The sequence below is a fragment of the Chrysemys picta genome, chromosome 2 (genome assembly GCF_011386835.1).
Source record: "Chrysemys picta bellii isolate R12L10 chromosome 2, ASM1138683v2, whole genome shotgun sequence".
Classification (NCBI taxonomy): domain Eukaryota; kingdom Metazoa; phylum Chordata; order Testudines; family Emydidae; genus Chrysemys; species Chrysemys picta.
In genome coordinates, this window is record NC_088792.1 from 232,507,136 (window position 1) to 232,524,574 (window position 17,439).

Below are 17,439 nucleotides of genomic sequence, written 5' to 3' on the forward strand. Positions count from 1 at the left end.
CTGCTGCTTGCCTGGAGCTAGGATACACGATGTGACGGAGAGACTGCCGAGACTCATCAAGCCCTCGGATCGCTACCCCTTTCTGCTTCTCCACATGGGCACCAATGATACTGCCAAGAATGACCTTGAGCGGATCACTGCAGACTACGTGGCTCTGGGAAGAAGGATAAAGGAGTTTGAGGCGCAAGTGGTGTTCTCGTCCATCCTCCCTGTGCAAGGAAAAGGCCGGGGTAGAGACCGTCGAATCGTGGAAGTCAACGAATGGCTACGCAGGTGGTGTCGGAGAGAAGGCTTTGGATTCTTCGACCATGGGATGGTGTTCCAAGAAGAAGGAGTGCTAGGCAGAGACGGGCTCCACCTAACGAAGAGAGGGAAGAGCATCTTCGCCAGCAGGCTGGCTAACCTAGTGAGGAGGGCTTTAAACTAGGTTCACCGGGGGAAGGAGACCAAAGCCCTGAGGTAAGTGGGGAAATGGGATCCTGGGAGGAAGCACAAGCAGGAGAGCGCAAGAGGGGAGGACTCCTGTCTCATGCTGAGAAAGAGGGACGATCATTGAGTTATCTTAAGTGCCTATACACAAATGCAAGAAGCCTGGGAAACAAGCAGGGAGAACTGGAAGTCCTGGCACAGTCAGGGAACTATGATGTGATTGGAATAACAGAGACTTGGTGGGATAACTCACATGACTGGAGTACTGTCATGGATGGATATAAACTGTTCAGGAAGGACAGGCAGGGCAGAAAAGGTGGGGGAGTTGCGTTGTATGTAAGAGAGGAGTATGACTGCTCAGAGCTCCAGTATGATACTGCAGAAAAACCTGAGAGTCTCTGGATAAAGTTGAGAAGTGGGAGCAACAAGGGTGATGTCGTGGTTGGAGTCTGCTATAGACCACCAGACCAGGGGGATGAGGTGGACGAGGCTTTCCTCTGGCAACTAGCAGAAGTTGCTAGATCGCAGGCCCTGGTTCTCATGGGAGACTTTAATCACCCTGATATCTGCTGGGAGAGCAATACAGCGGGGCACAGGCAATCCAGGAAATTTTTGGAAAGCGTAGGGGACAATTTCCTGGTGCAAGTGCTGGAGGAACCAACTAGGGGAAAAGCTTTTCTTGACCTGCTGCTCACAAACAGGGAAGAACTAGTAGGGGAAGCAAAAGTGGATGGGAACCTGGGAGGCAGTGACCATGAGATGGTCGAGTTCAGGATCCTGACACAAGGAAGAAAGGAGAGCAGCAGAATATGGACCCTGGACTTCAGAAAAGCAGACTTTGACTCCCTCAGGGAACAGATGGGCAGGATCCCCTGGGAGAATAACATGAAGGGCAAAGGGGTCCAGGAGAGCTGGCTGTATTTTAAAGAATCCTTATTGAGGTTGCAGGAACAAACCATCCCGATGTGTAGAAAGAATAGTAAATATGGCAGGCGACCAGCTTGGCTAAACAGTGAAATCCTTGCTGATCTTAAACGCAAAAAAGAGGCTTATAAGAAGTGGAAGATTGGACAAATGACCAGGGAGGAGTATAAAAATATTGCTCAGGCGTGCAGGAGTGAAATCAGGAAGGCCAAATCACACTTGGAGTTGCAGTTAGCAAGAGATGTTAAGAGTAACAAGAAGGGTTTCTTCAGGTATGTTAGCAACAAGAAGAAAATCAAGGAAAGCGTGGGCCCCTTACTGAATGAGGGAGGCAACCTAGTGACCGAGGATATGGAAAAAGCTAATGTACTCAATGATTTTTTTGCCTCTGTCTTCACGCACAAGGTCAGCTCCCAGATTGCTGCACTGGGCAGTACAGCATGGGGAGAAGGTGACCAGCCCTCTGTGGAGAAAGAAGTGGTTCGGGACTATTTAGAAAAACTGGACGTGCACAAGTCCATGGGGCCGGATGCGCTGCATCCGAGGGTGCTAAAGGAGTTGGCAGGTGAGATTGCAGAGCCATTAGCCATTATTTTTGAAAACTCATGGCGATCGGGGGAGGTCCCAGATGACTGGAAAAAGGCTAATGTAGTGCCCATCTTTAAAAAAGGGAAGAAGGAGGATCCGGGGAACTACAGGCCAGTCAGCCTCACCTCAGTCCCTGGAAAAATTATGGAGCAGGTCCTCAAGGAATCAATTATGAAACATTTAGAGGAAAGGAAAGTGATCAGGAACAGTCAGCATGGATTCACGAAGGGGAAGTCGTGCCTGACTAACCTAATTGCCTTCTATGATGAGATAACTGGCTCTGTGGATGAGGGGAAAGCAGTGGATGTGTTATTTCTTGACTTTAGCAAAGCTTTTGATACTGTCTCCCACAGTATTCTTGCCACCAAGTTAAAGAAGTATGGGCTGGATGAATGGACTGTAAGGTGGATAGAAAGCTGGCTAGATCGCCGGGCTCAACGGGTAGTGATCAATGGCTCCATGTCTAGTTGGCAGCCGGTTTCAAGTGGAGTGTCCCAAGGGTCGGTCCTGGGGCCGGTTTTGTTTAATATCTTTATTAATGATCTGGAGGATGGTGTGGACTGCACTCTCAGCAAGTTTGCAGATGACACTAAACTAGGAGGCGTGGTAGATACACTAGAGGGTAGGGATCGGATACAGAGGGACCTAGACAAATTAGAGGATTGGGCAGAAAAAAACTTGATGAGGTTCAACAAGGACAAGTGCAGAGTCCTGCACTTAGGACGGAAGAATCCCATGCACTGCTACAGACTAGGGACCGAATGGCTAGGTAGCAGTTCTGCTGAAAAGGACCTAGGGGTCACAGTGGACGAGAAGCTGGATATGAGTCAACAGTGTGCTCTTGTTGCCAAGAAGGCTAACGGCATTTTGGGCTGTATAAGTAGGGGCATTGCCAGCAGATCGAGGAACGTGATCGTTCCCCTTTATTCGACATTGGTGAGGCCTCATCTGGAATACTGTGTCCAGTTTTGGGCCCCACACTACAAGAAGGATGTGGAAAAATTGGAAAGAGTCCAGCGGAGGGCAACAAAAATGATTAGGGGTCTGGAGCACATGACTTATGAGGAGAGGCTGAGAGAACTGGGATTGTTTAGTCTCCAGAAGAGAAGAATGAGGGGGGATTTGATAGCAGCCTTCAACTACCTGAAGGGGGGTTCCAAAAAGGATGGAGCTCGGCTGTTCTCAGTGGTGGCAGATGACAGAACAAGGAGCAATGGTCTCAAGTTGCGGTGGGGGAGGTCCAGGTTGGATATCAGGAAAAACTATTTCACTAGGAGGGTGGTGAAACACTGGAATGCGTTACCTAGGGAGGTGGTGGAGTCTCCTTCCTTGGAGGTTTTTAAGGCCCGGCTTGACAAAGCCCTGGCTGGGATGATTTAGCTGGGAATTGGTCCTGCTTTGAGCAGGGGGTTGGACTAGATGACCTCTTGAGGTCCCTTCCAACTCTGATATTCTATGATTCTATGATTCTATGATCAAAGTAGATTACTGAGCAAATAAAACAAACATGCAAACTAAACTTAATACACTGAAGAAACTGGCTACAAGTAATAATTTCTCAGCCTAAATGCTGTTTTAAGCAGGTTGCAGAGTTTCTTGTAGACAAACTGCTCTTGCTTGCAGCTTAGAACTTCAGATATTCCTTTCACAGGCCAGACACCTTCTAGCCTGGGTCCAGTCCTTTCTTCCCCAGATCAGCCTTGGGTGTTTTCAGCAGTCAACTTGGGCGGGGATTCAGTGAAGAACCGATGACTTAGATTAACTCACTTCCCTGCCTTAAATAGGATTTACGTATGGTGGGAATGCTTTGTTTTCCAGTTTGGTCCCTACTCCCTATTAGTGGAAAAATACAAGTAGGCCAAGATGCGGTTCAGTACCAGGTGACATGATCAAATGACCCGGCAGTGTCAAAGCAATAACCCAGGAAGCTTCTCAAGAAGGTGGGAGATTATCATCTTCAGAGTCCTATTGCTCTCCCTAATGGCCCATCCAAACTGATGGCATTCATCTGGTGGGTGTTCCCCAGATGTAAAAACAGTTGTAATTGTTATGTATTCCTAACTTCAGATACAGAAATGATACATACATACAAATAAGATAATCATAGTCAGTACATCATAACCTTTCCAGTGATACATGATCCATCTTGCATAAAACATATCTTAGTTATTCCATATTCATATTAAACAATATCTCTATGAAGAATATGGGGCATATTGTCACACTCAGGTTATGTTAAGCTTTGGCAATCAAACTTTCAGACTTCATACACCCAGCTAAGTAAATTTTCCCGTTTTTAAAAGAGGAAGCAAGAGGGGACAAATGAAACTGGAGATGGACTAAGGAAATGCAAATTCAGATGAATGCTAACTCTGGAGTCAAGAGTCTGTTTCAGACTTTTAATTTACCCGAACCTTGGCCTCCAGTTCACTAAGGGCAGTGTCTATATGGCAACTGTACATGGAATTCTAGCACTTTTCTCGGTTGAAGCCTCTAGGCACTACCATAATAAAAATAAATAATGAATTATGAGGTATACATTTTAGTTGTAGCTGTATTGACCCTTATCACCAGCTGGCCAAATATAGAAGAGTGCTGTATGTTGCCAACCATAGCTCCATATTGGCAATGTCATGAAAGTTGAGACTAGTTTGCTGGCATCGTTTTGCCATTGAGAAGGCTAGTATTCACCCCAGCTCTGTTTTAGGGGAGGTTTTCAAGGTTGGTCATGCTGCTTATGTGCATGTAAATCTGTTGTTTGTTGTTCATCATTGTCAAGTAACTTGTTAATGTAATAAAAGTGCATAACAGAAATTAGGGCACAATGCACCAGCTCTTATCATCTTATCCCCCCATTGAGGGGAGATAGCTTGTTTTCCCCCGTTGTAGTTTGAAAGAATGGTAGCAATGCTAAATGTCCAACTTCTTTCCTGCCCTTGAAATATCTATGTGTATTAAAGATTCTCTTATGTCCTTCATTTGATGTTCCTGCTGTATATCCTGTGAAAGGAGGTTCAATCACTGATAGAATCTGGAACTTAATGTACTCGATGTCTGATGCATCTGGGCGATTTAAGAAGATGTTTTTCTATTTCCAGCAGTATCTGTAACGTTTATAATTATTTATTGAGCAATTAAAACTTTGTTAGGCACTAGGGTTGCCAACTTTCTAATTTCTGAAAACTGGACACTACAGCAGGAGTGCTGGAACCTTCCCCTGCTCCATCTCTTCCCCCAAAGCCCTGCCCCTTGCTTGCTCCTTGCCACTCCTCCCCTGTCACTCTCCACTCTCCCCTCTCCTCCTTCCTTGTCATTCCATCCTCTCCACCTCCCTCCTGTCACCAGCTGGCCTCACTCTGCTCTGGGGCTGAGATGAGAACTGCAGCCCCTGACACGGAGCCTGCCTGTCCACGAGATGCGGTTAGGAGGCAGTCCCGGCTGAGCAGGGGCTGCTGCAGTTTGATGACCTGGCCCATCCCCACCCTCTCACCCCCTGCAGTGACCATACTTTTGGTGTCTGGTCAGTACATCTGACCAGACACTGTACAGGTTCCCTTTTGACTAGACTTTCGGGTCAAAAACCGGACACCTGGCAACTAGGGTAAAGTGATTTTAAAAAATTAATTGCGATTAATCGGGTGATTAAAAAAAATAATCTTGATTAATCACACCGTTAAAAAAGAATAGAATATCATTTATTTAAATATTTTTGGTGTTTTCTACATTTTCAAATATATTGATTTCAATTACAACGCAGAATACAAAGTGTACAGTGCCCACTTTATATTATTATTTTTTATTACAAATGTTTGCACTGTAAAAAACAAAAGAAATAGTATTTTTCAATTCACCTAATCCAATTACTGTAGTGCAATCTCTTTATCATGAAAGTTGAACTTACAAATGTAGAATTATGTACAAAAAAATAACTGCACTCAAAAATAAAACAATGTAAACCTTTAGAGCCTATAGGTCCACTCAGTCCTACTGCTTGTTCAGCCAATCACTCAGACAAACAAGTTTGTTTACATTTGCAGGAGATAATGTTGCCTGCTTCTTGTTTACAATGTCACTTGAAAGTGAGAACAGGTGTTCCCATGACACTGTTGTGGCCGGTGTCGCAAGATATTTATGTGCCAGATGCGCTAAAGATTCATATGTCCCTTCATGCTTCAACCACCATTCCAGAGGACATGCGTCCATGCCGATGACGGGTTCTGCTCGATAATGATCCAAAGCAGTGCAGACTGACCACATTCATTTTCATCATCTGAATCAGATGGCACCAGCAGAAGGCTGATTTTATCTTTGGTGGTTCGTATTCTGTAGTTTCCAAATCAGAGTGTTTCTCTTTTAATATTTCTGAAAGCATGATCCATGCCTCATCCCTCTCAGATTTTGGACGGCACTTCAGATTCTTAAACCTGTAGCTATCTTTAGAAATCTCACATTGGTACCTTCTTTGCATTTTGTCAAATCTGCAGTGAAAGTGTTCTTAAAATGAACAACACGTGCTGGGTCATCATCTGAGACTGCTATAACATGAAATATATGGCAGAATGCGGGTAAAACAAAGCAGGGGACGTACAATTCTCCCCCAAGGAGTTCTGTCACAAATTTAATTGACTTTTTTTTTTAACAAGCGTCATCAGCATGGAAGCATGTCCTCTGGAATGGTGGCCGAAGCATGTAGGGGCATACAAATGTTTGGCATATCTGGCACATAAATACCTTGCAATCCCAGCTACAAAAGTGCCATGTGAATACCTGTTCTCACTTTCAGATGATATTGTAAATTAGAAATGGGCAGCATTATCTCCCGTAAATGTAAACAAACTTGTTACTCTTAGCAATTGGCTGAACAAGAAGTAGGACTGAGTGGACTTGTAGGCTCTAAAGTTTTACATTGTTTTGTTATTGAATGAAGTTATGTAATCAAAAAAAATCTACATTTGTAAATTGCACTTTCACGATAAAGAGATTGCACTACAGTGCTTGTACGAGGTGAATTGAAAAATACTATTTCTTTTATCATTTTTACAGTTCAAACATTTGTAATCTAAAATAATAATATAAAGTGAGCAATGTTCACTGTATTCTGTGTTGTAATAGAAATCAATATATTTGAAAATGTAAAAAAAAATCCAAAAATATTTAATAAATTTCAATTGGTATTTTATTGTTTAACAGTGAAATTAAAAGTGTGATTAATCGCAAATAATTTTTTGAGTTACTCACATGAGTTAACTGCAATGAATCGCCAGCCCTACTGTCAACCCTATGGCACCTCAGAAACTGAATAAAACCATTCCCTGCCTGAAAGAACTTAGAATCTAAATATACAAGAAGATACAATAAATGAGAGCAACCAAAAATGGGTAATAGGAAAAGAGGGAAGGCTGCACAAAGTTCAGAAATATAAGGTTATATAGTTACTTAGGTATCTCATAAAGCTTGTCTAGATGGAGAGTTACTGTGCAGCAAGCCTGAATGTAAATCTACAACTCACCAGCTCGCTGTGTAGTAACTCATCATGTAGCAGAGGTGGTGCTAGCCCTTCGGAGGTCCTAAGCAGGAATAATTTTGCCTCCCCCTTGCCACTTATCCCTCCCCTAAAAAATACTAATTGCATTATTTCCACAAACCAGAAAATATACCAACACAACACATGCTAATTCTCTTGTTCCCCCCACATTCAATAAGGGGGAATTGGGTTTACACTAAATCGGGGCACCGGGAGCTGTTTGGGGCCCTAAGCAGTTGCTCAGTCTGCTTGTGGCTAGTGCTACCAGTGCCAGGTGGACATTGCTGAAGTTCAATGAAAGTACCAAAGTGCAGCCGGCGCACTGTGGATTCACACTTGGCCCTGCTGTGCAGTAAATCACTTTATAGATAGGCCCATATTCATGTCACAAGTTAAAATATATATTTCCTTTCCCCTCAATCTATTTTTAAGTTACTTTTTTTATTTGTATTGATGGTTAGATAACAAATTATAGATTTAAAAATAAAACCTTGACAGGACTAAATCAGGAGTAAGAGGAAAATGTATCAATGCTGTAAATAGACTGTTTTATTAACTCATATAACTCTCTTTTCCCCTCCCACCCCAAACTGCAGCCAAATGGATGTTTAACCTTTAACTCACAGTATGTATACTATATGTGCAATTTCCATATTGATTGCAGCTACTGTAAAGCTATATATATTTATACCTTTCATGAGGAGATTGCAATCTAAATAGGCTATGCAGTTGGAGGCCCAGATGATGATGGTGCTAATTTAAGGACTTTGGAAATGTGCACATTCAACAGGACTACTCGTGTATGCTTACTCATGTGGTTAAGCATTTGTAAGATCAGGGCCTTAAATAGTGAGTTTTTGTTGTCTTTATGATGGGGTTAGCGTTTTTCCTGACGTGGGGCAACATTTTTTGTTTAAAAATAGATGTCTGCTTTTCCTCTCTGTTTTTCCATTGGTTAATCGTAAGTAAAGTAATGTGAAGGTTTGTTAATCCATGTCCTCAGAGAATTTTGCTAAGCAATACATTTCAAGGTGCTGTGTATTAAACTGGCCTACAATATTGCAAGCACAATTTTGCTTCCACAATTAAATGTAGGCTCAAACTTTTGGGTGCAGTTGTCCCTTATGTCCCTTTGGACTTCCAGCTGTGTGATTTGAGGGTCAAATCAAACAGTTAAGCTTTTAAATGGATGCAGTAATGGTCTAATATAAACTAATTGCTCCTACATTTTAATTGGCGGCCATTTATAACAATTCAGGTATGTTTACAGAGTGTCTGTCCATTGTCTCTTCAGTCCACGTGTGCAGTACTCCTAGTCCAGTTACATATGTGTATGAAGTAGAGAGTAAATATCAGTTTTTGATCGCTGTATCTAATTAAATAGGGTCTATTAAATAGCAGAGATATTAAGTCTGCAGTGCTGTGCTAGTATTTGCAGTATTTGTGAATTTTTCCATTATAATACATAATAACATAAAGAATATGTTTGCTCGCTGCTGAGTGATAAGATGACTCCAAGCTACAGTTAAGTCAGCAGTGCAATGACAGCCTGTTGTGTGGCCAAGAAGGCGAGCCAGCTGCTGAGGTTGGCTTTAAGTCTCCTGTTCCCAGATCCACTGTCAGAAGCATCCTGCTTATAATGGATACTCTTTAACAGCAGCGCTCCAGGGATTAGTGGTACAGTTAAAACCTTTCATAAACACTTTCAAAATGTATTTTTAATCTCTGGGTGAAACAGGAGGTGGTTACAAAATGAGGTGAATTCATCTTCTAGATAATTTGTGGAACAGCATGAGAATTGGCATTCTGTGAAATATACAATACTGGTGGCTGATGGAGAAACACTAAACAGGGATTTTAAAAGAAGAGGGAACATATATAATGAAGAGACAAGAAAAACTTAGAATTCCCACCATCTACTAAAGCTTCATGTTCAAAGTGAAATAGGCTATAACTACATTACCTGCTGTGCCAGAGTACTCATATGTAGCTCTAGGTTCCCACTCAGGGCACTCCACCATTTTACATCGCCCTACAATGGGTGGAATATTTGTGAACACTCAGTAAAATTAACCAATTAAAGACAATTTATTATCCCCTCCATTTTTTTGGCCATCGTTGATTCCAGCCCTCAGTGTTGAACTGAGATCTAATAATTCTAAACTTCATGAATGTCATTATCTTGCCATAAGTTACAATGTTTCTAATCTTCCCTTTTTGGGTAAGGTTATTGAGAGTATTATTGTGAAGCAATTCAGGTGTCTAAAATCCACTGATTTCTTTGATTCCTTTGAGCCTTGCATTCGACCTGCTTATGGCATGGAGACAGAGCTGGATTTTTTGGCTGGTAATCAATGGGCAATAGTCAGGCATCTTAAATGTTTTAGATTTGTCACAATCTTTGACACCACTGAAGGAGATTTTGCTTGCTTGCCTGTTGGCCTCGGCAAAGCTATGCTTGAGTGGCTCTGTGCTTTCCTTTTGGTACTGTCCCAGAGTGGGACATCGGGCAGTTGCTCATTTCAAGGTCACTCTTGTCTGGACTCATACATAGCCGATCAACAAACAACAGATCATTTTAACTTCTATATGGGTTAAACCAGGGACAGGGTGATGGGTGTATTTGACATGTTTAAAAAAAGATAATAGAGACCATGAGAAAACACCTTCTTCTTTTGGATAGCTCCCAAATTACACAGAATCACAGGACTGGAAGGGACCTCAAGAGGTCATCTAGTCCAGTCCCCTGCACTCATGGCAGGACTAAATATTATCTAGACCATGCAGTGTTTCAAATTGGTATCCATTCCATAGAGAAACTAAGAAACAAGCCATGGAGAATAAACTATCTTCTGACCACTCCAGATCAAAATTGCTCTGGAACACTGGTTGGGCAGTGTGGGAAATTGCTCATTTCTTCAAACTATATATACACTGGGACGACTTTCTTCACCAGGGCTTTCATTCTAATATGATTTTTATTATACTTGATGTGAACAGACACTAACATCATGCTTTATTTAATATGTGAAAAATGCCTGCTAATGACTGTATCTCTCTCTACAGTATATATTTCTGTAGTACAGAGAGAGTTATTTGTATTTCTCTCTCTTTAAAGAACTTAGTCGCAGTGTCATTTCTCCCTAAAACTGTCAGAATTGATGGAAGGGAGTGTGGTTCATTTATCTGAATCTCTAGCTAAAGAGTTGGCGTGGTGCCAAAAATAGTTGTTCTCTACAGATTGATAGAGATATGGAAGGAGAGGGAGGAAAAATCTACACATGCAATCTTTTTTCTGATGTTTTACATATGTGCTGTATGTGTAATGTATGGTTTAAAAAAACCTGCCAACTTAGGTATATTAAACATGTAATAGTTATTTGCATCATATATTTAAACTAGTAAAAATATGCCCATATGTATTCAGTATGTGTAACTGATATAAAATTAATTTGGTTTCACATCACATGCATTTTTTTCAATGTAATGATGGATTGATTCAAGATTATATAATGAAATATGTAATATAATAAAATGTTATAATAAGAAATAAGGAAAAGAAAAACAAAGGGTAAATATTTTAAAATATAAATTAAGGCCCAAGTCTTGCAAATTACTGCATCAGCATAGGGAAAGAGGACTGAACTCAACAGGAGCAGTGATTAACATGTTGGTAGAATTACTTGTACACGGATTTTGTTTTGTTTCTGTTTTTAACTTTTAAGAGGCAGATGAGTTTGTTGTATATAAAATAGGGCTAATGGGACTAATGAGCTGCTCTGACGCACTGGATAGTGCATATTTAATTTTTTCCATACATTCCTTAACAGTGATTTATTTCAGATGGAATATTTGTGTTTCTGTGATTTCCCTCTTACACTTTTAAATTTTACATGCCATCACCCGCCAAACAGTTTCTGTCTGTTTCTTGACATTTGTAGGAACTTTGAGAAATCATGCTTTTGATTCTGTAGTATGGGATTTGACCAAGATAATTTTTTAGATTCCATGCTAGGATCTTTTTATGATTCTTATTGTATTGATGCTATAGCTCACCTAATTATTGCTATAGGTGTGTATGATACTTTAGAGACAAACCCTGCAGGATTTAGCCCACATATAAATAAATATATTTTTTCATTATAGGTAATAATTGCAAATGTATCTACCGTACTGGTTAGGATAGAACTCAAAGCATGTGCACTTTTCCTGAACATGCCTTTATTTGATGATGGTAGTGAGGTAGTGAGATGATGAAACAAATAAGCACGTCAGTTCTTTGGGGGACATCAAAAACTACAGTTGCTGCTATTCTAATGAAGCAAGAAAAATTAATGTGTCCCTGTCCCAGTGGGAAAATGTCTTTGTTGTCAGCTTAATTGTAAGTTGATTAATTAAGGGATAAATTCTTCTTGTGAGGCACACTAGCAACCTCCCTTAATACTACAGTACTGGAAGAATAATCCTCTTTGACCTCTGAATTTCATCCTTTAGTTTGCTGACTTTAGCTTGTGCAATGTGAAGGTGCCTGATTACATGGGTTTTTTGTCATTGTGATATGAACCTTTTTAAAGATGTTAGACTTTTAGAGGTCATGGAAGTAAGAGAGAACTCCAGGTACATGTTAGAATCTTTGTGCAAGAAGCTACCTTGCACAGCTGTGCTAATCCTCCTCTTTGACCTACAAATATGGCTAAACTAGTCCTGGCCCACTGCAGAACAGAACTTGTGACCCTGCTCAATTAAACCCAGCTCTGAGTGTGTACTATGAACAAATGACTCATAAGAAGTAAGATGAGATCAAATTAGAGAAATGGGATAACATTTTCAAATGTAACTCATTTTCAAAAGTGACTTAAGGGCCTACTTCTCATTGAAAGTCAGTGGGTCTTAGGTTCCTAACCCACTTTTGAAAATATGATTAAGCTCCTAAATTACTTAAGGGATTTTACCTATAGTTGTTATAAATGAGAATGCACAGACACACATATACACACCTGTGTGTATGTATGTATATATTTGTATAGATATAGATTTAAAGGGATTGTTTTATGCCCTGAAGCATAAGCATTTACTAACACTAACTGATGGGTATTAGGAAGAAATGTCCCCCTAAAGGCAGGTTATTTTATAACGGTCCACTACAGCCTTCCTTCCACCATGCTGTAAAGGATTGTTGCTTACTATATCAGAAACAGGGTACGGATTAGATGGATCACTGATCAATTCCTTTTTTCCTGTAATTTCTATGATATTATGTGAAATTCTGCAAATTCCCTCCTTTCTTTTTGCAGAACTCCAAGCTATAACTACGCACCAAACATGGATAAACACTGGATCATGCAGTACACTGGGCCTATGCTGCCTATCCACATGGAATTTACAAATGTCCTACAGCGCAAAAGGCTTCAGACATTGATGTCAGTTGATGACTCCATGGAAAGGGTGAGCAGCTGAAAATGTCAAGGATAAATTGTTTTATTACACAGTTTTCTAACTTGTATACCAAGTCTGATTCCTCTCTCATTTCTACTCACCTTATGCTGGTGAATTCCATTGACTTCAGTGGAATCATTTGTGATTTACCCCATGTAAGTGAGAAGAAAATCATGTTTATATTCCTAAAGTGATAGGTAGGGTTGCCAACTTTCTAATCACACAAAACCGAACACCCCTGCCCTGCCCGACCTCTGGGGTCGGGGGTGCAGGCTCTAGGCTGGGGCTGAGGTGTTTGGTGTGCAGGAGGGGGTGTGGGCTCTGGGGTGAGGCTGGGGATGAGGGGTTTGGGGTGCAGGAGGAGGCTCTGGGCTTGGGGTGCGGGGTCCCATCTGCGCTTACCGCAGCTCCAAGGAAGTAGCTGCCAGGTCCCTGTGACCTTTAGGCTCATGGGCAGCCAGGTGACTGAGTGATGCATGCTGCCTTCATGCCTGCAACTGCCACCCGCCGCAGTTCCAATTGGTCATGGTTCCCAGCTAACGGAAGCTGCAGAGCCGACACTGAGGGTGGGGCAGCACACGGAGCCTCCTAGTCCCTGGCTGCCCCAGTGCTTAGGGGCCGCAGGGACCTGGCAGCTGCTTCCGGAGGCAGCGCAGAACCAGGGCAGGTAGGGAGCCTGCCTTAGTCTCAGGTCCCTGCTGCACTGCAGACTGGACTTTTAATGGCCTGGTCAGCAGTGCTGACCAGAGCCGCCAGGGTCCCTTTTCGACTGGGCATTCCAGTTGAAAACCAGATGCCTGACAACCCCAGTGATAGGGAACCCAAATCTACCTGTGAAAATACAAGTTACTACAAATTCTCTGACTGGTAATGCTACGCAGCTGTTTTGTCCACTTTTTTAACTGGTAGTAGAATAAGTGGCTTTTTAAAGGGGAAAAATTAACATGTGTCCAGTAAGCTAAAGGATCAGTTTCTCACTGTCAGCCAATAGAGCAAATATATAAAGAAATATTCAAGTTCCTCATCTGTAGAGGGCTATGTCACCTATGTACATACACTCAGACATTACCTCTGCTCCACCCTATTTCCTTCACAGTTCATCCTTCAACTAAGTTCTGGGCATCTGGGTTCACTGAAGTACAGACCAAAAATCAGGTGTTAGACTGTTAGTGTTTGTGAGCATATAGATAATACAGAGGACAGCTAACTACATATAATATAGCACATGAGGTGTTAGGAATAAAACTGTTGACCTTTTGTTCCAAAACCCCTCTACATGACCAAAGGCCTTTTCACTGGTGCTAAAGGAGGGGACTCCCTTAACATCTAGTAGCAATAAAACGTACAGCTTCTTTCTAAGCCCTTAACTGAAGGGAAGGAGACACTTACAAACTAACAACACATTCGAGCAAATCCGAGAATGCATCCGTTGTAGAGCTAGTAACTCACCAAGCAGTGTATTACAATGATTATATAGAGATTTGTGGGTAATGGGGACACAAGTCAAATAGCACCATAAATTGCCAAAGTAAACTTTCTGAAATCCCCCCCTGAAGCAGACTCTCATATGTCAAGATGTAGAGCTAGTGGGTGAGTAGCAAAACATTTTGTTCAGTTTTCTACAGCATGCTAAGGGCATGATGTGCCAAATTCATCCTTGGTATAACTGTTAGTTTCAATAGTTTCCCCAATGTTACATTTGGCCCACCAGGTTTAAATGAGAAAAACTATAATTATGTAAAAAATGTTTTGCAATATTTGATTCTGAGTTTTTCCTATGCTATCTTTCAGTTATACCATATGCTTGTGGAGACGGGAGAACTGGAGAATACCTACATCATTTACACTGCTGACCATGGTTACCATATTGGGCAGTTTGGACTGGTCAAGGGAAAGTCAATGCCATATGACTTTGATATTCGAGTTCCTTTCTTTATTCGTGGGCCAAGTGTAGAGCCGGGATCAGTGTACGTTCTCCTATGTCTGCAGCACAGCTGCTGTACTTCATTTGAAATGTTTCTAAGCACATCTGATGGTCACTCTAAGTGTCCGGTTTCCTTTCATAAAGAATACTCTGTTAATGCAGGACACTGCCTTAGAAGAACAAAAGCATGTCTGTTAAAATATGTAATAGAAAATTGTATTATTTATAGCCCTGGATAGTTAGGTTTTGTCCTTTATTTTTAAAAAGAAGTTAGGTTAAAATGAGGACAGCTATTGCTTCTCTTCTGGCTTAGCAGAATGGATTTATTATGAGTGAGATGGGAGTTATAACATGCCTGTTTCAACTCCTTATTTAACTGTACCTTGCTCAGATGCCCTTTATGACAGTATCCAATGATATTGGTCTGTCATTTTCAAAGTCACAGCCCTCTAGAAGGAACTTCTGCACTTAGCACTTATATAGAGCTTTTCATCTTCAAAGAACTCATACACATTTATTATTATTCTAATTCTGAAAGAATGTGAAGGGTTACATATCTTACACAAGATTAGGGTAACCAGATAGCAACTGTGAAAAAACGGGACAGGGAGTGGGGGGTAATAGGCGCTTATATAAGAAAAAGTCCCCAAAAACGGGACTGTCCCTTTAAAAACGGGACATCTGGTCACCCTACACATGATACAATTCTGACCTTTTCTATTAATTTGCAGAGTGCCTCAGATAGTGCTGAATATTGACCTTGCTCCAACAGTTCTGGATATTGCAGGACTTGACGCACCTCCAGATATGGATGGCAAGTCTGTCCTAAAACTTCTGGACCTCGAAAAGCCAGGAAACAGGTAGGTCATTGCCATTTCTCAAAGCCAATTCAGCAGCAAACACCTGAGTAAATCAACAGCTGAATGGAAAAGAAATTGTGGCAAAATAAGCTATGTCAAACCCAATGACCACAGCTTTCACATTTCAAAACTGTTTTAAATAGCACATTTATAAAATTGCACGTATACATGAGCCAAGAGATCATTTAAAAACAAATAAATTGTTAACACTACCGCTACTATTCAAAAACAGTCACAGATGCCAGCAGTAAATATTATTATTTTGCTTTCAGGTTTCGAACAAACAAGAAGACCAAAATTTGGCGTGATACATTTCTGGTGGAAAGAGGGTAATTATTAAAGCTGAGAACGTTTTGGGAAACTTGCCTGATGGCAAGCTTGCTTGTGCTTGCTCTCTTCTCTTTTTAGTGGTCAGCTAGGCTGTAAAGTCTGCAAGTACACTGACAGGGTTTCTTTGTTCCCCAGTGCAAGCTGTGCAACCGGTGGCTCTTCTTCTTAGCGGTTTCATAAGAGATTTGAGTGGGTGCTTTCCACAGCAACTTTACTGGCCCATCCCTTCCACTTGCCTAGATTTGTTCTTTAACTTCAGACCCACGGCCGTTCACTTGGTCACCTGGCTGATTTTCCCTTCCCATTCCAACACTCTTCTCCAAGTTCTGCTGTTGATGTGATGGTGCAACATTCTTCTATCAGATAATTTTATAGTTTTCACCTCAGTTAGAAATCCTTCTCCTTTTGATTTAAGTAAAGGAATGGTCCATATGTAAATGAGATTCATAAATATAGCTGTTCAACATTTTCTCACACAATTTATCATTTACATTGCCTTGCCCTTTATTACTGTGAAAATTCTCTGAGTAAAAGTATTACAATAATTCCTTTTATGGCACTTATGACATGGCAGTCTGTGAAAATAAACTTGTGGGTATGACTACACTAATAATTCCTAAAGAGAAGCAATGACTGCTGGTGTAGGTTTCCAGTATGTCACTTGGACCATTCCTTTACTGCAAAAGCTCCTGTTGCTATATCTCACAAGCACATGAATGTTTTTAACTTAGAACAGGGGTTCTCAAACTTCATTGCACCGCTTCGCCCTTCTGACAATAAAAATTACCACACGACCCCAGGAGGGGGTCCGAAGCCTGAGCCTGCCCAAGCCCTGCCACCCTGGACAGGGGGGCCAAAGCTCCTGTAACCTGAACCCAACCATCCAGCGCTGAAGTCTAACACCAGCCCTGGCAACCCCATTAAAATGGGGTCGCGACCCACGGTTTGAGAATTACTGTTGTAGAAGATGGCCACCAGATGCTAAATCTTGAATATCATCACTTTTTAAATGAAATGTATCCCCTTCAACATTTGAGTGCATTGCCTACAAAAAAATTTAACTCTTTTTCCCTTTTGAAAGCAAATTTCTGCGCAAGAAGGAGGAACCCAACAAAAATGCCCAACAGTCTAACCATTTACCAAAATATGAGAGAGTAAAAGAATTATGCCAGCAAGCGAGATACCAGACAGCTTGTGAGCAACCAGGACAGGTGAGCAACAAATGATTCCAGAACTGTATACACCCTAATGGAATGTATTTCTGGGAATGATGTGGTGACATACTGCATGAGGTTTATCGGAAATAGGTTAAAGAGACCGCATTTGCCTAATGTCTCTATAAGTAAGAAAGTATAAAAATGTCTTGGTGCATTACATTAAATATAGGGTGACTATATTTCCCAAATATTTCCCAGGCCCATGTC

At 41.4% G+C, this 17,439-nt stretch overlaps 1 protein-coding gene across 6 annotated transcripts in view; it reads left to right on the top strand.

Moving 5' to 3' along the window:
* Window positions 1-17,439, top strand: part of SULF1 (sulfatase 1) — a 168,905-nt gene that overhangs the window by 103,370 nt on the left and 48,096 nt on the right. For all 6 annotated transcript variants that reach the window (XM_024102807.3, XM_065582119.1, XM_065582118.1 and 3 more), the window contains 5 exons: window positions 12,760-12,910; window positions 14,693-14,868; window positions 15,557-15,685; window positions 15,958-16,014; window positions 17,097-17,226. In XM_024102807.3, the coding sequence (XP_023958575.2) occupies window positions 12,760-12,910; window positions 14,693-14,868; window positions 15,557-15,685; window positions 15,958-16,014; window positions 17,097-17,226 (643 nt within the window). The remainder of the gene's footprint in view (window positions 1-12,759; window positions 12,911-14,692; window positions 14,869-15,556; window positions 15,686-15,957; window positions 16,015-17,096; window positions 17,227-17,439) is intronic.